A 23,722-nucleotide genomic window follows, 5' to 3' on the forward strand; every position below is an offset into this window, starting at 1 on the left:
GTGAAGAAAGAATACAGAAGAGGGTGAAAATGTTGGAAAGTGGGCGCCAGACAACAGAGGGTTTTGAGGGCAATGAGTTTGATAACACATGAGAAAGTCAAAGGAAAGAAGCCATTGAAATCATAGACCAAACCCTCAGTGGCTGTAGGAAAATTTTGGGGACTATTTAATCATTAAAAATATTAATGATCAAAAAAAAATTAATGATCAATGTTAATGCTAAAATTGCAAAACCTTTGCAGTAACATTCTGGGAGCAAATGTAAGTAAATTGCAATGATTCAGTAAATCACTTTTCCAATGTTGTTTTATTATATTGTTGCTCAGTTGAAGTTGCCAGGGTAGTTTCAATGACAGTGGTAGTCTCTAAAGATGTTTTGCCCACCAGTTTCTGGCAATCTTATTGAGGATGTGATGATTCTTCTACTTATGTTGTAAGTAAAACAAAACACAACACAACAAAACGACACTATCCCTTCCCTACACCAGTCTTATAAAGTTGGAATTTCATGACATTTATCCTAGTAAATATAACTTGTGAACATGTGATTGTTATTGGAACTCTGACTCCTTTGCATTAGATGGAGCTGTGTGACTGGTTCAGACCAGTGAGTTATGAGCTAAAATGACTGTTTCCATTTTTGGCCGAAGCATATAATTACCATTGTGAGACTCTCCTCATCACTATGGTCAAGATGTTTAAAGAATTCTATGCTTATTTTCAGAAAAGTATAAACACTTCTTAGTCAATTATCAGAAAATTCAGATGAAAGGTAAATTAGGCAACAATTGCAGGTAGTTCAGTAGGCATAAATATTTAATGTAGTTTTACATGAGTTGAAGTTGTGCACACTGTGTATATTCCAATAGAAAAATAATACTGTCCATCCATCGAAGGTGATCTTTCTGAAATGGAAAATAGACATTTGAGGATCTATTGTATAAATTGCAAGAACAAATAAAAATAATCAACTTGTTTACTACAAAATCTTAAGCAACCCATGCTATTCTGAAGTTAATTTATTAAGTTAATATTACATAAATCCTAAGAAAAAAATAAATTAAAGAAAACCTATAGGAAAAAATATATGTGGTGCTAAAATATGCAAGGTGCCATGTTTCTGCAAAGCTTTCTATAAATCCAATATTGATTTTATTGTGTATGAGTCATTACAACCCTGCAATGCAAATTAAGATCAGGAAAATAACACATGGAGTTTTAAATTTTTTCACTATTCATTTATGAATAATTTATAGATACCTTTGTGGCTTATGTTCCCAATTATACCATGAAGTGAATTTAGAATTATTATTTCCAAAGACACACTAGGGAACATATTTATAAACCCATTCTCTTTAAGATGGGTGCATCTTTGACAGTACTATGACTAAACAGTAAGTTAAAAACTTTCCTTAATATGTTTTTTTTTCTTTCTGAAGTATCCATTTATGCTTACTGTCGTTTATTTAGATTTTCTTTCATGATTTTCCTTGATACCAACAATATGTTCTACAAGATATCTGTTAAGATAAGGGACATGTTTCACAGCCATGGAAATGAGCAAAAGTTGACAAACATGTATCTAGGGTCATTAATTTCATACTTTAACTGAGCAAATCAGTAGCCCATTAAGGACTTGAAAAAAAAAAAGTATTACTCCTAAGTGCTTAAGTTACTGGCAATGGCTGACAAAAATGGAGAAAGAACTGTGTTAGGGTTATCTTGATGGTTGTTGTTTTATACTCTGAGGATTTTTTGCTATACAATTATAAGAAGACATATACCACTATGCAATGTAACATTAAGAGCTCGGCACAGACTGAAAGATGACTGCTGTCAAATGGTGAGAGTGAATTTGGTATAATCCTGATGCCACCATCTACCTCATTTGGAGAAATGGAGACAGTGGGCTCTTGCAGAACACTTAAATAGAGCAGTCCTGAAGGTTGGATAGCTTGTAACAGATGTTCCATATAATGGATGAATTACAGGGAGAGTGTCTGTAATACACTCTATCTCATCCAGTGGGGTATGATTGATGCTGCTTATTAGCCTGACTTAACATTCTGTGAGCTGAGGGTGTGAGACAAATATATGAGCCTTGATTTACAGATACATACAGATCAGGTGATAAAATGTCTTTGAAACAGTGATTAGGTATTTCAAATGAAGTTTACTAATAACAGTTCTATTTCTTGAGTTGCCACAAAATAAATAATTATATGAACCAATAACCTCCTGAACAAAGCACATAATTCAAAGAGACTTGTTTTATGTTATAGTTTTCTGTGATTAATGAACACTTAAATTAGCCAAATCAGAATGCTGACAAATGAGAAAGCTAATGCTTTGGCATAGATGATTACCTTATGTGTTTTAAAAAATATTTGTGTCATTTGAAATTTTGTACTTTTACCTAGGATATTTTAAAATCTAAGACATAATTTCCAGGGAACCTAAAATCACTTATACTATTTGGTTTCAATTTTTAAAAATTTAAGTATTTATTTTACAAGTGCAGTACTTCCAAATCCTTTAGTGCCCTTGGTGGCTTATAACAGCTTTCTAACCTTTATTGTAATTTCTGCATTGTTTCATTGTCAATTAAACTGAAGGTATGGCAAAGTTTTATATAAACATTCATAGAATGAATATATGTTTTAAAAATATTGAATACTATGATTTAAATCAATTTTATAGTATGTATTTTGTGTGATATCAAGTTAGTAGCTATTAGATATGCAGATATTGATGATCATTACTTATATAAAAAAAGTACCTTAGAACTATCCATCATAGGCTCATCTACACACTTTTTCTAAAATGAAGTATAATTTGTGCATTTAACTTTTTAACTTCTTTTTTAAACTCTGTCTTATCATCTTGGTTTCTCTGTATCTGAAGCCCTTCAGCATTTATTTCACATTTGGGAAATTCCTTTGTACACTAAGATAGCTATTGCATTTTGCTCAAAGATGGAAGCCATCACAATGGAATCTTTAATACATGTAAATATGTGTTAATATGAGCTCATATTTCACGCTTCAGGAAAGTGATACAAGCTGTCATTGCTTCAGTTTACTGAATATACTGAGATGGTCCTGATGGTGTTTCAGTTTATCCTAATGACAATAAACCAGCAGAGAGCAAAATTATGACAAACCTATAAACATGCTGATTTGACCCTGAAGAAGGAGAAACAGTCAAAATGCTCCCAATCACCTTTAGCATGTATTATAAAAATTTAATTGAACAAAATGGGCAAAACAATCAGAATAACTGGATATTTTAGTCAATGGATAATCAAATAAGATTAACTGTTGGAGAAATGTATACCATTTTTCTGCCCATATATACCATGAAGAACAATGATTCATTTCCTTAAAGATTAGAGAAATAAAAATTCTTTCTCTAGTTTAGAATATCAACAATAATATCTACCATTTACAGAGAATCATTCTACCATTTGAGATCTCATTTCAGTCTCCTATTAAATCTTCAGATTAGATATTATATGCCTATTTTACAAATGAAGAATCCAAGAGGTAAAATGACTTGCTTATGGTTATCCAGCTAGTGTCAGAGTGAGATTGAGAGCTGGGGCTGGGTTGTTTTTATAATGCTACACTGTATTGGCTGTGCAAACTAGTTACACAGCCATTTTAAACAATTTGAATCATTTTTAAATCAGGCTATTGAGATTCAACTAACATTTACTGAGCACCAGCTATAAACTAGGTCTAGTACTAAGTGCTTGGGTTGTCCAAACATACTGCTTTTCCAAATGAAGCACAAACACAGAAGACCTTTCTTTGCTACTTTTTATACACCTTAAAGTTATGCAATTTTATTTTCTCATTGCCATAAATAACCTTGCAGCTGTCACTTTTACATCTCAGCTTCTGAATGCCTGCCCACTTTGAATCTTGTAGTGGTTATTTTCTATCTTAATGAACTGTTTCTATAAAGCCAGGAAGTATCTTTCCCCCTTTCCTCCTCAGTTTTTAGGTACCTCAGCAATGATCCAGAAGTTTCTGAATGTAAGACCTACTGATACTCAATCAACAACATAGAGTAGAGGCCCATGTGCTCATGACTGCCAATATTTATACATAAAGTGTCAAATTAGATTTTCCTAATACATACTAAAAAATAAAGTTAGACATACTCTAGTTTAAAAAAATAAAAACAAGAGGGAGAGATATTTATATGAAATATTTTTTACCAAGAATGATTCACTGATTCTTTTCTTTCTTGACATTAACAGACATCATCTGCTGTTCAGTTTCTCCCCTACTCTTTTACCTCAGTTCCTCTAACTCATTAGAGAGCTAATTGCCTTTGTAATTCCAAATTAAGGAGTACTTAGTGAAACGGAGACATTACCTTTGCCAGGTGCTTGGGAGAACAAAATCTAATCTTCAGTAAAAGTCAGCAAAAGTTTCTTCCAATCAGTGCTGGTCCTCTCTCTGTTCAATATTCATGGATTTTTGTGTTGTTCAATGAAGAATCATTCAGAGACTTGGCTACATGTCATATGTTACACAAAATCAAGAAAATAATTAAGAATTGAGTATTTGGAACATAGGTTGAAATAAAACAAGATTTTAGGATAGAGACTAAAGTGAACTTACCAATTTTCCATTGTTTTTGGAGGTGTGAGCAGTCATTGGGCTGATATTCCACAGATGTTTTGTTTGGAATTCAGATGCTTGGTTACCACATACAGGTTATGAAAGAAGGGCCATGTAGTATTTATATGCTGTGTGAAACTGTATTCTAGGCTTTATGGGAAAACAAATTACTACCCAATACTGAAAAGACATGCTAAAACAATCTATGTAACAGTCACAGAAAACAAATGCATTGAAGAAATTAAAAAGATCACATGTTACAAAGGATCGCTGGTTGGTTTAGGTTGTGTCTATAAAAACTATGAAAAGGGAGTAAGTAGATAATTTTTCCAAACAATTAAAACAAATGAACACAGGTATAAGTACTCCAGTATTTTGCCCAAGTAATAATATCGGTGAGTTTAAGACAACCTTTTGAACATTAAACACCGTTTTTCATTTTGTGTTGTTTTGTTTTCATGACTTTTGACATAATTTACCCGTAAATAGGTAAGAAATAATGAATATCGAAGGTTTGAAAGATCAGCAGTAACAATTGAAATGAAAGTCAGGTGCTTTTTAAAGCAGTTGGAAGTTTTATCTTTCCTTCACAATTGTGGCGATCATAAGAAAGTTTAAAATGAGAGAATGAGAAGAGATCATGCAAACAGAGGTCTGAATCTTTATTATTGCTTAGTAATCCTGGTGACGTTTTGTCCAGAAGTGATTCTTTTCTACCAAAACCTAGAGTGTCTGGGTAGGAAGTCCCACAAGATGTCCTCAGAAAATAGTCATTAGAATTTGATATCTTATATGATTGGCAAGGCATGGGGGTCAGAGAAATTTCAGATTTGTCTGGTGGTCATTTAGACGAAAATATAAGACAGAAAGTGGTGATGAATAATGTTGAGCTTCCTGGTCATGTGGTCCAAGATTAGAAATTTAAGAGGATTACAGAGTGTGAGACCTATTCTTAAAGGCAGATGTGAGTGAAAAACTGCTTATTTTCAAGATAAGCTACACTATCTTCTATCTCTTTCTTGGCTTAACAAATGTCTTTCATCCAGCTCATGTATCAAATGTTCTGACTCCAACACAGAGATTGTCCACTCCATTCCCTTCTTATAGGACTCTTTTTTTTCCCTCTCCTTCTTTATTCCTTCCTTTTCTCTCTCTTTCTTTTTCTCTTTCTTCCTCCCTGCTCTCCCCTTTCTTTCTCTTTCTTTCCTCATTCCTTCCACAAATATTTATTACTATTTGTCGGGGAACTATAATGTGTCAGGAACAAAGTAGGTCCAGGGGATACAATAATGAATAAAACGAAAATGATCTGGCAAGTGATGATGGAGGGCAGTATAGTAATTTAAATTGCTTACTTTGAAATTACTCTGCCTATTCACTATTCCACAAATCCTAAATCTCCTTGAGCCTTAGTTTCCTTATCTGCAAGTTGGAATTAAAATTGTATTCCTCTCATTGTTTTTATATGATACGCTCAATAGATAAAGTGAAATAATTCATATGGGCCTTTAGCACAGTGCCTGGCATATAGGAACTAAATAAATTTTAGTTGTTTTATTATTAATGGAGCTTATGATCAGAGAGTAAAATGTGCTGCTCATACATCTGTATTTATTTGCAAGATAAGCTACACTATCTTTTGTCTCTTTCTTGGATTAACAAATGTCCTTCATCCAGTTTATGTATAAAATGTTACATGGTAAAAAGATATCTTCCTTATATTACATTGTAAAAAGATACCTTCCTCTATGTCATGGACACAAGCTGTTCATGGCTAGCAGGTTCTTAGCATAGCACTTGCCACGTATTATATGCTTTCTAAATGTCTGATGAATCAGTGTTGCATGCGTGAATGAAAGGTGAGCAAGGTTAAAGTTAAGCAACCTGCCCAAAGTTACATGACCAGTAAAAGCTTGTGAGGATGTGAAATGGTCTGTCTGACTTCAAAGTCCATGCTTTCCTTTTATGTATGATTGCTCACCTCTCTGCTCCTACTGTAATTTGGTTATTACACCTATCATGCCACAGGATTTGCATTTGCCAAGGTTATCATTACCTTCAAATTGCTCAATATAATGGTAAATATTGGTTCTTATCTTATTTGCATTTGACACCGTTGCCTATTTTGTCCTTTCTGAAATTCTCTTTTCTCTTTGTCCCTAGGACTTGATTTCCTTGGCATTTTTCCCAGTAGCTTGTTTTCTCCAGCAGCCACTTCTCAGTCTTTGTAGATTCTTCCTCCTCTTCAACATTAGTGTTTCCTGAGTTTCTATCTTGAGCCTTTATCTTTTCATTCTTTACATACTATCTCTGTACTTTCATTTCCATCTGATTGTGCTTAAATCTACATATTAACTTCAATGTTTCTCTCCTAGCTCCATTGCCACAAATCTATTTGCTTACAGAATATTTCTCTCTGGGGAGCCTTATCTTAAATGCTGTCCCTTTACTCCCAATCCACTTCTCTCCTTACCTTCCAGACTACATGAAAAGCATGATCATTCATTAGGGAGGTTACATAATTTATCATCAAAACCAGGAAAATTTTGAAAGTGAAGGGGCTTCAATAATAACTACTCTATCACTCCTAGTTTAATTCGGAACTGTCTTAGTCTTGCCAGAATGTATGCTCTCCCTGCCATTGACCGCTAAATTAAGCCTCACAACTGGCATTAATTTTTGACTCTTCCTTCTCATTTTTCACAGTGAGCCACCAAGTTCTATTGATTCTGTGTCCTTCTATTTTTTTCAATATGTACACTCTTTTAAATCTCCATTCTTATTGCCTTTTTTCAGACCTTTTTTTATTTCTTGTGAAGATTATTGCTATAGCTTCCTACTTGGTCTATTAGCAGCCACTGGTCTACTCTCCTCGAAAACACCCTCTGCAGTTTTCAGAATTATCTTCTTACAGTCTATATATACTCACATCCCTTTCCTGATTTGGTCTTTTGATGGATATCCATAACTTTAAGCATAAAGGTTAATCTCTCTCTCATGGCATTAGAAGGTACTTATACCCAATCCCATCTCATCACTTCTCCCTCTTGCATACTAGAATTGTCGTGGCATACAGTAGGTACTCACTAAATAATGAATAAAATAAGAACTTAACACACAGTCCACACACCAAGAACTTACCTCAACAAGTTTACACAAATGTGAAGTGATAGTAAATGCCATTTTTATATCAAGATGGATATATAAGAAAAATAGCTTAAGTCTGTGGGACAAAATACGTAGTGAAATCTGATCACCTTATAGTTTGTGACTCAAAAATATATAAGATATAAAATCCAGCTGATTAGAATTTTTCTCAAAATGGAGGAGTGAAGTTGGAGTACTGTTTCAAAATAGAAAAATGTTCCTATCAAGAAACCTGTGAAAGTCAAAGTCACTTGACTGAAATATCAGTGTCAAAGAAAATGTGCCTTCTAGCAGTTCTCAATGTTTGTTGAGTGAACAAAACACAAACTTAGTCTCCATCAATTGGTTGTCTGTACATGATAACAATTTTTTGTTTTTTTTTAATTTGCAGGTACACACACACACACACACACACACATTGCTTTAATCATTTCCATAGTCAAGTCAATTATCAACCATCACTTCAATGAACCAAACTAAATGTGCTGCAGAGAATCCAACACATGATTGACCAACAAATTTTAATGTCAAACTACTTACTGTAGATAAAGTCTAAGCTAGGGAAGCAAGCCATTGGTATAAATTATTTACATAATCTTATCCAGTACTATTGATAGCAGTGATCTAAAATTTCCACAATGGTGTAGGATGTTTCAATAAGACACTGAATGAATGAGATTAGAGTTTCTTCAAGAGGGAGGATATTTATCTACCCATTTTAAAGATTATTAATGTTTAAAAAATGTAATTATATTAACTGAATAACCTCCATTCTGCTCTAAAACATAAATTATTTGCAAATTTATTTGCCATTACTAGTAATTAAAATTAAAATTACACTGAAAACATTTGTCATTGTCCTGTGATCCCCAAATATTGGCCAACCCAACTTTGTTTTTATGACTACTTGGTCTTTTTCTTTGCACTAGATTTGTTATTTATTTATTTATTTATTTATTTACTAGAGACTCTTTTGAGTCCAAAACATTGCTTCACCATATGAAAGCTTGTGCAATCTGGAAGTATAAGGTCAGTATATAATGATGGGAAAGAAAAACTATGCAATCTCTATTTTCCAAAAGAAACTTGTGTTAAATAATTGTACATTTTAAAATTTGAAACTTTCAGAAGTGGCCAGATGCTAAAGATAAGCACTTATATCAGTTTGGAATCTATATGGTTCACAAGGGTAGTTCTTTAAGAAATGTAAAGATAGAGCCCATTAACACATTAATACTGCTTTATTCTCAGATCAGATTCTCAAATTAGAAATATGTTCAAGGTTTTCACTTAGTTTCTCTTTCACAGGTGTTTCTCTTGAACACTTATGTTCAAGAGAATTCACTGAATTTCTCTTTGTATTGGGAAAGTTATAGTACTTGTATCCTTCCAAGGGCAAAAGACAGAAAATTCTCCAACTTTTCTCTCTAGTTAGTGAGAATCACTGAAAACTATAGTTTGGAGAAAATTTGTAGAGTATTTAATCAAAAGTTCCAAACTGGTTTCCATCAGGTAGTAATTGACATCTTTAGGTTATCTTCTGCTATTTGAAAACGAAACAAAAGAAAACAAAATTGGTAACACTTCACAAGCAGCTAAAATGTAATGTCTCTGTTATTGGCTACATTTAAATCAACTAGTTTGGTAATACCAGCTACTGCATGATGATAAGAGTTTTTGGTGGGAAATAAAATAGAAATATGAATTAATGTTTAACACAATAAACAAAATCTTTCAAAATGGGGTAGAATAATTAAAAAGATATTTCATGCAAAAAGCTGATAAAACCTCTGAAAAGGCTCTTATAGGCTAATTTTACAGACAAAAATACTAAGATTTAGACAATTTTGTTGTAATTGCAAAAAAATAAGATATTTTAATATCCTTTGCTAAACTCCTTTCCTTCATAAATAGTAATACATAATTTAATAGCTATAGAAGGTTGTCTTCATGGCTGTGTAACCTGAACAATCACTCAGGTCCTTACTTTAGAAGGTCTCCATATGTGGATTAGTGTTCTGCTGTCATAGTCTTGAAATTTTTACAAAGTTTTGACCCAAGGGCTCTGCATTTTTAGTTTGCACTGGGTTGCAGAGCTTATGTATATGCCTACACTGTCACTTAGTATTTCATAATTTCCCCTAAAAGACTGAAAGTTATCCGGAGAGATTTACTTTTTTAGTGTTTCACATGCATTTCTAAAGATGCCTCTCACACTAGCAGACTAGTGGCCATAGAGCCACACAAAGGGGTGAGACCTTGGTGTTGTCATCTTTCCATTCCAAATGCCTAGCTCAGTGCTTGATACAGAGAAGGTGCTGAATGAATGGATGAGGTAAATGAATAGCAAATTATCAACAGATACCTGTTGATTTATTTAATAGACAAAACAGTCAAACTTTTAATAGTTTTAGATTCTTAGTGACTAGGTGATTGGGAGAGGTTAAAGGTAACATATTCAAGGAAAAATCTTTCTTGAAAAGAATAAACGAAATTGAATTGATGGAAAGTGTAAAGGAAATAAGATTGAAAGACAGGTTTATCCCAAAGTTGAACAAGTGATAGGTGGGAGGAAGGTGAGTGGTTATAAACAGTGGGATATCTTTAAACAAATTACATCCTCAGGTGGACTGTTTCTTCTCAGATTCAATTTAATACACATGAGATTAATCCTGTAAATTGTAACCCAAGAAATGAAAATTGTGTCCATGTTTGGAGAAAGGAGTGCATATGGGTTATGCATTCAGGAAGAACCAAAAGATTATTGATTCTTCTTTGACTGTCCCAAGAGTTCTTGACCTGCTGTTTTGTATTAATAAACAGAGTATTATGAGTATAAAATTTGCATGAAGAAGTGAATTTTTAAACTCTTTTTTCTGCCTCTGGGCAGAATAAACAGAACTCAATGCTCTGGTCCCCAGTCACTGCAGCTTAGTTAAACACATTTTATTCTTTGAACCATGATAGTTTCCTACAATTATATTGGCTTTGGGAAACATATTTATAACATTCATTTTTGTAAAATAAGGTAACAAAAAGCTAACACTCCTTTTTCTGGAATCTTTCATATTGTGTTCAATCATCTCTCATATTTGTGGAGAGTATTGGTTCCTTACAAATTGTGTATCTCATTTAGTGTTATCTCCGAATGATCAATTTCCTTTACCCTGGATCATAGTACAGTTCTATCTATCTGTAAAGAGGTTCCCTATAGCATTGTCTAGCCTTACTTTCTGTTTTGTTGCTATATCACACTTGAATAAGTGACTTAAATTGTGCACAGATGTCCAGGTGTGGCTTTAACATCCTTTTGTATTTCAGCAAAATAATTTATTTTAACATATTCATTACTTCTATTATCATTCTGCAAATTATTCATGGTGGTGCTATAATGCTGGTTCACTGAATATTAAGTATGTGAGAACAAGTGATTTTATGCTTCAGAAGATTATTTATGGGAAAATTCAATTTTTGAAGGATAATAAAATAGTGGAAAAGAAGATAATAATAGAGTGACATTCACAAACAAAATGAAGCAACAGTGGAAACAAGCATTTGGGGGAAATGTAGCTTTCAAGTAGAGAATGGGAAGAGAAGCAGGAGGCGTTACTAGTCAGGAACACTCAGATTCTAAACAGGCAATATGAAGTTTTAGGGCTACACCCCTGAGCTCCAATTTGATATGCTTATGGGGCCAGAAGAAGAATTTCAGGATTTGGTAACATGCACAAAAGAATTTCATAGACTGTCTCTGATGGGACAGGAGATGATAAAAAAGTAGCTTCCATCAGTCTTGGGGAACATAGATTTTTAGTCCCCTGAATCTCCACTGAAATAGAATTACAGGGTTATGGAACTATATCCCTTGCCACCCAAGAATGTTCCTCGTGCTCAAAAATGAACAAAGTGAACTGCTGAGACAATCCAATGATGGTATTCTATAGGAAGATGTATGATGGAATTGTCTTTACTGTTCCCATTTTTATGTGACACATACTTGAATAAGTGTACTTTAAGGATTCTACTGCTGGAATTATAGCCATCATTAGAAAAACTCCATTTAGAATGCTCAATTTTGGCCCTGTGGCCTGTACTATTAGAATTCTCTAAGTTTATAAACCAATGAATGGGAATAGGAGAAAGAATAGCAAGGTAAAACTATTTTAAGTTTTATTTCACTAGCCAACATGAAAACAGCAATAGTCAAACATCCAAGCTGCTTCAATTACCAGGAACTGTTAACAAAAATAGTAAAAATAAAAAAAGAAGAACAAAAATCCCATTAAGGTTTTAAATCCATGACCAACCAGGCAGAAAAAGCAAGCTATTTTTAGTAATTTTAGAAAAGTAATGCAAATATATAATAGAAAATTGGTGACTTGATCAAACTTACTTTAAATGAAAGCTTGAGCTGAATGTTACGTGAATATTCAGACAATAGAAACCTGTCTGAAATTTCTTTTGGACATAATTCCAAAATTTATGCATTTTATCTTCTCCTAGGCATAAAGCCAAAGGCTAAAAGAGCAGAACACAAAAAAGCTGAACCTGAATTATGTTCTAAACCCTGTTGAGTTTAATTTTACTTACAAAGCAGAATGTTGGTTTGCCACTTAAATTTGCCCCTCACAACCCTGTAAAAATACCTAGTTTCTTGTTATCAGCCTCCAAATTGTGTTATTCATTTGGAAAGCTCCAGTTTTAAGAGCATCATTATAAATTACTAGGCAAGTGCTACCCAATAAATATACATAATCTAAAGCAGACCACAGCAAGAGAAGAAAGTGATTTTCCATAAATTTGACCGCAGTACGGTGTTTGCAATTCCATGAGCCTTATAACTTCAAAATGCACAAAGGAAAAAATTTAGCTAAATGGAATATCATGAGAGGATGAGCACTTTAAAAGGTTGATGTTTTATAAAAGGGTAATACAGATACACATTTTTCAGATAAATTTGGAGAAAAGTTCAAATAGCCTTTTGAACAGAAACACACCGCAAAATGAACAAACTCACTCAGATACCCACTTATTTCAAAAACAACATTTTACTTGGACCAATGATGGATGCACTACCAAAAATCAATAAACCTGTAATAATTTATACAACTAAAATAAAGATATGTTGAAGCTTACTATATGCCTTATGTTTCTTATTCAAGATTTTTATAATATTAATGAATTCTTAAAAATTATGAATGGAAAACAGTCCAAGTAGATAAAAGGCAAGTTGATCTAAAATATGTTTTTGCTATGGATTGTGAATTTTTACTTTCAGAGATCATGCAAAGTGTCTTAGCATGCAATACTCTCATCACTCAAAATGTAATTGTTTAAGATCAAAAAAGGAGAGGCACTAGGTACGATTCTGGCAAAGTTCTATATCTTATCTTGAATTTAGTTTATGGTGAATTCACATTTGTTTTATTGAGTTATACACCAGTACACAAATAATTTGTGGAATTTTCTGTAGGTATATTGTATTGCAAGCTAAAAGAAAAGAAAAAAAAGAAGAGGAAGGAAGGAAGGGAAGGAGGCAGGGAGGGAAGAGAAAGAAGAAAGAAAGAAAGAAAGAAAGAAAGAAAGAAAGAAAGAAAGAAGAAAAAAAGGGAATATGCATGCTAGGAGCTGTATTTCCCATACTGGAGAATAATGTGCTAAAGGAAATTGGTGCTGTAGTCATTTATTTAATTCAATTCAAATAAGATGTAACTTTATAGGGCTGCAGAATTTGGTAGCCTGGTTCATAGGTGGAAACCACTTAACTGTCATTTCTGCACATTCTGTTTGACATTTTCAGACTTAAAAAACCCTGTCATTGAAAACTTACAAATGCCACCATATTAGGCACGCACTTTTCCTGTTTTTGGGAAGCAGAATTTAGAAGTTACTGGAGGAAAAAAAGTGCCTAGGGCTTCCACTAACTTTGCATTTGAAAACCACATCTATACACACACAAATTTTATCCCTGTAGTCCCAATATCTGTGGCTCAACTGTTTAAAATTTCTGTTTTACATTAAGTTTGTGACACACTAAGTGACCATTTATTACTAAAGGTGTTTTAGACCCTGAAGTTGAATCTACAGGTTTTGTCTGTTACTAAGAAGCAGTTTTCCATGTAATCTTTTCAAAGGCAAAAGGTTAAACAAAAATAACATATATTGTAAAATTGAAAGTAAAATGCACAGTACTGATGTGCTCAAAGTCCATGCATTTAAATTCCTTTGTATGATAATTTATGGTGATCATGTCTTCAGACTGCACTATTAGCATACTCACCCCTAACAAGAAGTTCTGCCTCATCTGACACACTGTCTGCTGTGGTCTGTACCCTGCAGCCATATCTCCCAGCATGCATCAGAAGGATGTTCCTGATCATTAAATCTGCAGAGGATGCTTGCTGAAAGAGGGATGAAGTGCCAGTTTAAAATGTTGCAAATCTGCCTAGTTCAAGGTGGTTTAAGGAGAACTTTGCACATTCAGTCAAAGGGCCCATTTTTGTCCTTACAATTTATATGACAACAATACAGAAACCAAACATACCCTATTTTAAGGAACACATGGAAGTTGTTTTCAAACAATTTCTAATATAGAGTTTGAACACTTATATTGCATATAATGTTTTAGCAGCTACAATACTTAAGAAATATTTAAATATGCACAAACATTAATATATTTAAAAGGAGGGGCGCCTGAGTGGCTCAGTCGGTTAAGCGTCCGACTTCAGCTCAGGTCATGATCTTACGGTACATGAGTTCAAGCCTCGCGTCGGGCTCTGTGCTGACTGCTCAGAGCCTGGAGCCTGTTTCACATTCTGTGTCTCCCTCTCTCTCTGACCCTTCCCCGTTCATGTTCTGTCTCTCTCTGTCTCAAAAATAAATACACGTTAAAAAAAATTAAAAAAAATATATTTAAAAGGATAGGAAAAATAATCAGTGAGCCAAAATTATTGCTTTGATATTTAGAGACAGGTCTATATTGTGGCAAGACATTAGTTTTGAAAGGAATAGAAACTTGTGAAAATTAATTATGAGAAGATAGCAGTCAAAAGATTACGCTGTGTGGCTTTATTGAATGGCTGCTTTTGTGAGTACACTGTAGGCAACAGAAAGAGAGGGTTTAGGTTACAGATTGCTGATCCCAAAGCCATGCATCTTTACTTAACAAAGATTTATTCCTCCCATAACCACCACCATCAGGGAGTAGGGTCAGCCTGAATCTCTGTTAATCAACGTAGTTACAAAACACAAAGGATGTTCAAAACACTTGATTCTTGTTGGGAGCAAGATGATTAGAACATAGTTGAAGAATAACTGCAGTTAAGGAGATCAATAAGTTCCAGGGAGAATATCTTTTAGATGTATCAGTTCATGGGAACTATGATGACCCTACACATTAGAACGACAGGTACAAACCTTTCATTACTTAATCTTGGCTTTCATTCACTCTATCAGGAAAGATAGATTTCTTTTTTGTGTGAACATGCAAAGATATGGAATTCACAACTCATAAGTATTTTTTTTTTGGATAACAACATAGCAAAACTCCAATACCCTCTTCAGTTTTCATGTTGCAATAAAAAACAATTGACTGGAATGAGAGTAGAAGCACATAGCTTGAAATGACATTTTTTTTAAAAACTCAACACTTCTCTTCAATAGTAGTTGAGCATAGGAAAGAATGTTAAATGCAAGCCACAGAGAAGCACTTCAGATTAGAAATCTTTAATTTTTTGCTGGAATAGGCAAATTACCTGAAAAAAATGATGCATTTGTCTTTAGAGGGGAGTACCCCATTGATTATTTGAGTTCATTTTAATTTTTTAATCTTATTTTATCTCATTTTATAAATTGGTCTGTATCTTCTTTTGATACAGACTAATGGGTTATATAAAAATCATAAAAGTAAGAAGAATTTCTAGAAATTCTTTGGATTCTTTTCATTATCCATAGCAATCATTGAAAGTGTGTGAAGTCATTGGAAGTTTTTACCTCTCAAATTATGTGTCTTTATTTAAATGAAATGCTTAACTGTATACTATGTTTTAAACCATTTCTTTATGGTATTTCATTTCTGTTTTTTTTTCTATTAGTCTTATTATAGGAACTTTTAAGGGTATTGAAAGTTTCTCTCATGAAATAAATGTTAAGACATAGTCGGTTTTAGTCATTAATAAAGGAAAGCTTCATGGTGAGAATGCATTAAAATATCATAATAATTATTTCAAGGAATGTGACATTTGTCCAGTGAATGTCCTACACTCCTAATTTCCTTAGGATAAATTGATAGTCTTAAATTTCATTTTCTCATCTCTATTGGAATAAGCACTTACTCCTTTCAAATCTGAAAAGGAAATTTATACTCTAAATCTCTTTGGTTTAATATAGGTAAACAAAAGCAAATTGTAGACATTATAAGCCATAATTCAGCTTAAAATCAATATAATTTAATATTGTATAAATAAACTGATATTTTTATGACTTTATGTGGCATGGGTACATTTTAGGTGTGAAAATTTCTTTTTCCCCCTGGATTTTGAAGTTTTCTTTATAGGGTACTGAAATCAATCGGGAATCAATATGCACACTATAAATCCAGAATGAGCTCTATGTCTAATGGAAAAGCCAAGGAGAGGCCCTGAAAATCAGAGAGGACTTTATTATTTCCATAAATAATAGTTCTGAAAGACTGTGCTTGGTGTTTTTTGCTTTGTTGTTTTTTATTTGTTTATTTTTCAATATCACAAACTGATTGGTGGTAGTTTAATGGCAGAAAAAGTAATGATTTTACATCAGTTTTCAAACTCACATTATTGGAAAATTATTGTGTAAAATAACATTCTTGTGATTAAATAATTTATTGTCTTAATATCTGGAACTTTATCTTCTCAAATCACTGATTTCTTTTTGCCCTGGATGAAAGTCCCAAACCTTTGTCCTTTCTGTTGACTTATAGTAAAAGAAAAGCTTAATGGGATTAAGAAGAGTCTTCATTGAAAATCACATAAATGTCTAAGGAATTCAGGAGGATGAAGTATAGATTATCTTTGCTATGCTGTCTTTTACTTGATATCCACAATTAATAGTATGCAATGCTTTATTAACTGTCTGAGGCTCCATCACCATCTATCAGGAATAAAAAGTCTACACCCTATTGCATTTATGTCAATGTCAAGACTGAGGAGTTGAAATTGTCTCATTTTGGGCTCATCCCTTCTCTTTTGGATTATATCTGTGTTGTATTTTTACAATTATAAACAGGGAAGATTAAAAATGAAATTAATGGATTGTGAACAGTAAGCCTAAATTACCCTTTCAGTAGATTTACTGATCTTTCAAGAGAAGTAATGAGAAGAATTCATGTGGGAGCCCATTATACTCAATCTCAGCCCACAGTATGTAGTTCCTGAGAGAGAACCTCCACAATTTAGTGCACTTCTAATGAAATGGTTACTTACAGCAGATGCTTGCTTTCTTAAGCATAAACCTCATTTTCACTTTTTCTCTCTCAGGAGTTACTCTGTCTTCTCTTGTTTTCTTTGACACTTGCTTTATATCTTGTCTTTCATGCTTTTTTTTTTTTGGCTTTATGAAGAAATTGTGTTACATGTTACTTCAAATGAACTTCCCCACAACCTGTACATAGCACAAGCATTGTGCACCTAGCATAGTGATTGCCACATAGTGGGAGCTCAACAAGTATTTGCTGAATGTATGAATAAATGAAGCCTCTTTAAGAAAGAGGCTGGCACACTTATGGGTGAGCATAGCCTAATGCATAGACTTGTGGAATTACTATATTGTGCACATGAAAATAATGTAACATTTTATGTCAACTATACTTTGATAAAAATGAATAAAGAGGTTGTATTTTCATTTTCTGTGAGGGCAGCAACATGGCTAATTCATTTACATTTCTTGTTCACAGAGTCTCACTAGAGCAGTTGCTAGATTATTATAATTTTTATTTATGACTTTGAAATAATATAGGAAATGTCATCCTTCCACTCAAGTCCAGATCTTTATTGGATTTCACTTTGACTAAATTTCCTGCTCATCCAACATAAGAATATTAGTTAAGCTTCTTAAAAATGGAAACTCATATAACTTTGCTGTTCAAAGTGTTGGCTGGCTCTTATTGCCTTGAAGATAAAGTCCAGTTTCCTCATTTGAACACAGAAGACTCTTCAAAACATGATGCCACCTCCTATGACAGCAACTTGTGCTTCTACAGCCTTACCTTCATATTTCCACATCCATGGGAATACTTCCCATAATTCTGCCTATTGTTCTGTTGCAGATGCTCTTTCTCCTTTCTTTGCCTGAGAAGATACGTCTGGTTATAGCTGAAATGACTTCTCCTTGGTAAAGTCTTTCTGGACACTGTCTAGGCTTCCTTAATTCTTCTACTGTTTAGTTATGCTTCAATAGCATTTTACTCATGCTCCCAACATCTACTATGGGCAGTCCCAGAGCTGAGCTAGGTGCTGATGTAGCCAACAATCATTGGGTGAGCTAATGAATGCATGGACATTTTGCTTCCTTCCTTCTCTGTGCCTGACATACCTCCTCCATCCCCTTTTTTTTTATCTTTCAAAGAAATTAGTAAGATAAGTAAGAAAAGACTGGAGAAAGACATTAAGATAGTGGAAAAATATGTAAGGAGTAATATACAGATTTTGGAAAGACTGAGTTGTGTGAATCCCTGTTCTACCGTTTATTAAATTTTTAACTTGGGAAAACTACCCTGTCATGAAGAACTTCTCTCACAGCTGCAATATGATAATGCAGGGATAGCCCATAGCAATGTGTCTGGCACATAGTAAGTGTTTGATAAATGTTATCTGTTTTAACAGGGCACTGTAATTGCATTCTTAGCCAAGACGAATCTTTCTTTAATTGGTATTCACTCCTTCAACAAATGTCTATCAAAATTTTGCATAGCTGTAGTAAGGTTTCTGATAAGTACTTAGCTTTATATATATATATCCCTCTTTCTCTCTTATAAGGAAACTGCTGCACTCAGAATAAGAAGACCTGAATTCTTGCCTTAGTTTAGCGACTTCCTTAGCCCTGCAACTCTGGAAAAGTCACTTTATTGGGATAATAACAACTGCACTGTCTCTCTCATGAGGGAAATCAAGTGAAACAAAGTACACACATGAACTATTGGGAAATGCTTCAAAAGTGTAAAATACTTTTAAAACATTTTTTTCCCAGCAGTATTTAGCAGAATGCTGTGTACATAGTAAGCATTCTGAGAATGTTTAGGGAATGAATCATCTAAACAACAAGTAACTTGAATTGAATGTTTTTGTAAATAGTGGACTCAGAAACCTGCTGGAGATGGCAGTCTGTGCCGTTGTTTAGGGTTCATTCAACTTTTCCCAAGGGGCTCAAATAGGGTATTTCCAGCTTCCGCAGCCCTTGCCAGACACACAAATCATTCCCCTCTCCAAAGCAAAAGTAACATAGCATATAAATTCTGTGAGATGCAATAAAAAAATCTTTTCTAACTTAAAAAAACTGGGTATCAGTTATGAGACATGGATTATTAGATATGATTGATGTTATTGACATAAAATCTTGAATACTGGAAAGATTTTCCTTGTTAAGTATTTCTTTTTTTCAGAGGATGATTTAAAATATCCTACCATGAAAAGGAAATTATATATATATATATATATATATATATATATATACACACATTAGTTTTCTTTTTATAACTGTTTTTTCTTAAACCTTTATATAATAGGTTTTATATTCATGATGGCGTAGGTTTTAATATATTTTTTAAAAAGATGACATTAACGTGCATGCCTAAATAATTGGCATATTATCTGAAATAGAAAAATTAATTGTTGCCAGTGAAATAACACTGGCCAAAAAACTACTTGACAGAAACATTTATGGCTATAATGGTGAAATACTAAATGGATCCGACTATGCATTGAAAACTAAAAATAGGTAAAAATGGCTTTTACATCCCATTACTAGGACTTTGGTATTCAATTTTCAACACATATACTAATAATGTATTTTTAAGTAAGAAGAAAAATGCAGGAACAGTTTTACTTAGTGACATAGGTTAAGAGGAAGGAGTTGATAACTCTGATGAACTCAGAATACCCAGATATCCAAGCTGGATTATTTAGTATTATAAGCACAAAGTCAGGAATTCATGGGAACAGTCCACTGTCTTGGTTAAAATGAAGATTAGACATTATTAAGCAGCTCAGAGCAAGAATATGCAAGACAAGTTACAATTAAATTTTAGTGTAATAAATTTAAAAATAAAAATGTTAAATCATACTCATTTCCTAGATGACAAACTTGAATATATGAAGAATACTGAATGAATGACAAAATGCCATGTGTGGCACATTAATGTTCCTTCTTTCCCACGTAGACATATAGGACTAGGGAATGTGACATTTAACATGTCAGTGGATGCCAGATGTTTGATCCCAAATGTCTCTTATCTGAAAGTATGTGCATTGACTCTCTGTTTTCTAGTGGCAAGGTAAATGGGCATTCCTTTATTTAAGATTAACATAAATGACCAAGGCAAAACGGGTCTGCTATAGACTGTGTGTGTAACCCCCCTCCCTCACATATTGAAATCTAAACCCTAATGTGATGGTATTTGGAGGTGAAGTGTTTGGGAGGTAGAGTACAAATTGGAGTAGTGCCTTTACAAAAGAGACCCCAGAGAGTTCTCTTACCCCTTCTAATATGTGAAGATACAGTGAGAAGATGGCCATCTGTCACTAGACACTGAATCTGCCAGGGCCTTGATCTGGGCCTTCCCCTACTCCAGAACTGTGAAAAATAAATTTCTGTTGTATATAAGCCACGCACACTAGGATATTCTGTTATAGCAGCCTTGATGGACTGACACACGCTCTAAGTGCTTACAGTGTCTTTTCTATACTATTCCAGTGTCTCTAAGTTAAAGGAGACATGAAATAGATGAGGTCACACAAATTATCAGCATATTCATTCTTGAAGTTACTCTTAGCTCCTTTCTAACTGTTGCTAAAGTTTCTTTTACATACCTGCTAATAATATCTGATGTATTCACCTTCTATTATTAATGAAATGATCGCTAATTAATTCAATACTTATTTCTACGGGCTATAAGAAGTTTTGGGTATACATATATAGACTCTGCACGTGATTGTCTAGTTTAATGCAGCTTTGATGGAAAAAAAAAAACATGAGAGGAGTGTGTGGAGTAGCTTTTCTCTTTCTGTGTGCTTCATATAGTTTTAACAATCATTCCATGAGCATTGACTTCTAAATTTAGGTTTTAAATAGTAGCTTTCAAACCAGCTGTTTATATCCTCCATGCTATCCCCTATCTCTCTCTCACCCTTACCCATCTGACATGCCATTGCTAGATTTGTCTTTCCCCAAAACTGATTTTATTTACAATCGCAAAATCTTCACTGGCTATCTTTACTTATGGCCTACAAGGTGGTCCAACTTCTTAATCAGTATTTAAGGCTGGACTCAGCCTACTTTGTCTCTCACCATAACAGAAAATGTACTCTCTGCACCTTACCTCAAGTGGTTCCTCAGTGACCCGCCAAAATCTCCAAATGCTGTCTCACATATTAAGGACTTTTTCTTATTTAAAAAAACAAAACAAAACAAAACTTAACTGACTACTAGGACTATAATTTGTGGGTCACAGTGTAAAATGAAAATACAGATCCCCTTGTCCAAAAATTATTAAGAATTTCAAAATGATGACAGCGGAGCACTACACCAAGCACAAGGCCTTTCTCAGTGTGCCCAACCCTCCAAGCCACACTGATATTGTCTGTGATCTACTGGAACACATATGAACATTATAGGCAATGGTGCTCTTTGGAATAAATACCACAGGAGTTGGCATCTTTTCGTAAACTGTATAATGCCTATCTTTCTCTGCCTTAATGTCTGTATCTTTTCTTAAAAGCCCCACTGTGGGGCTTAAACTCATGACCCTGAGAACAAGAGTCACATGCCCTACCCACTGAGCCAGCCAGGCACCCTTGTATCTTCTTTTATATTCTTGATTTGTACTTTTATTCAGTGTAGAAAATAGAAATAGAATAGATTGCATCTTCTTACATTTGTGTTAAAAATACAGTGATCTAGAAAGATGTTACTAATCAAGACAGAGAAAATGTTTTCCTTTAGAGTGAATCATACCATTGTCTAGTAATGGAATAATCTTACTATCTTTTACCAAGCTTATGCTTCTTAAATTACTTCTCACTGGTGTTACATACAGAACTATGTATCCTGAACTAGTCAGGAAAAATTTTGTTCATCCACGCATTAACATGGCTTTGATTACAGCTAGTAATGGCATGACCACTAGGAAAGCTCCAGAATAATAAAACTTTACAGTAGATACATATTTTATTTTATGAGAACTCATGGCACATGCACAGTTATAAAATTATTCATTCATTTACTTATCAATCATTTGTTAGAGTAACTATTTTGTCTAAACAGGAAATTGCAAATACTTGGCACCTTTGAAGTTATGCCCTTTTCCTTTACTCATAGAAAATATACTTGAGATTTGACCCAACCTATGCATTCTGCTCAACACAGCTTCAGTTGACTGGAATTTGTACAAGATACAAAATCTGTCATGTCTGAGCTGCACATACTACAAGATAAGAGAAAAAGTATGCCTTGGAGAAATGCACAATGCAATGTGTGAGGTAGACAAATAGCTATAATACAATGTTATATGTTAAAGAATTTAGTAGTATAAAAAATCATTGTATAAAATACCTATTTTAGTATGAGAAGATAATTACCAAATCGTCTTGTTTAACTAGTTCCTATAGCAGTTGAGAAAATTGAGGATTAAGAGGTGTAGGTGGCTTATTCAAGGGCAAGTTAAGTGTGGAGATAGAAGATCCTTGGGTACCAGAATCTCAGTCAAGAGATCTTTCCATTCTACTATTCTGTGTATGAAACTAATCCTTATTATTCTGTTTAAACTGTAGGTAATTTGATTCGCTAGTACTAATTAAAACAAAATTTGGCAAATGTATAAAAATAAAATGGTTTCATTGTGTAGTTACAACCATGAAATTAGAAATTGCTTTTATTAGAAATTACTTTTCTAAATAAGCCACAGAATTATTCTGACAGCTTATGCTTTTCATCAACCATATCTAGACATGAAATGCTACATCTCGCTTTAAAATGCTAGAATCACCTTTTTTTATTTTTTATTTTTTTTAATTTATTTATTTTTGACAGAGGGAGAGAGAGAGAGAGAGAGCATGATTGGGGGTGGGGCAAAGAGAGGGAGACACAATTTGAAACAGGCTCCAGGCTCTGAGTTGTCAACACAGAGCCCGATGCAGGGCTCGAACTCACGGAACACGAGATCATGACCTGAGCCAAAGTCAGACACTCAACCGACCCAGCCACCCAGGTGCCCCTAGAATCACCTTTCTGATAATACACATGATCCGTCACCCTCATTTGTTCATGGTATTATCCACCTTTTCTGACTGCTAATTCAGCATCAAGAGAATCTTATATATATGGCCCTCAGCTAACTTTTTTTAAATGAAGACATTGGCAGTTTGTAATGGCATATCTTTAGTTGAAGGAGAACTGGCCAAACTTGACTTCTTAACCTAAGCATGTAATCTAGATGGATCAACATTTTACTGATACATCAACATTTCTGTTCTCTTTTCCTTAGTCTTGGAATATTTTCAATTTATCTTTTAAGGTTAACAATATTCTGTTATACCATAATATACAGGTTTCCAGAATAAGTTGCTTTTATTCTGCTACTGATTTACACTGCAGCAAAGTCAATATCTACATGCAAGTCTGGCTATGGGAAGAGTGATCAGGCAGTTATCTGTGGAATTTCTATTTCTTCCCTGAAATCATCAAAGGCCAGGAAT

General features: G+C 33.8%; 1 protein-coding gene across 1 annotated transcript in view; it reads right to left on the reverse strand.

Moving 5' to 3' along the window:
* CNTN5 (contactin 5) overlaps positions 1-23,722 on the reverse strand; it is a 552,161-nt gene that overhangs the window by 98,879 nt on the left and 429,560 nt on the right. The window contains exon 14 of the mRNA XM_047879464.1: positions 14,062-14,182. Within this exon, the coding sequence (XP_047735420.1) occupies positions 14,062-14,182 (121 nt within the window). The remainder of the gene's footprint in view (positions 1-14,061; positions 14,183-23,722) is intronic.

This window comes from Prionailurus viverrinus, chromosome D1 (assembly GCF_022837055.1).
Source record: "Prionailurus viverrinus isolate Anna chromosome D1, UM_Priviv_1.0, whole genome shotgun sequence".
Classification (NCBI taxonomy): Eukaryota; Metazoa; Chordata; class Mammalia; order Carnivora; family Felidae; genus Prionailurus; species Prionailurus viverrinus.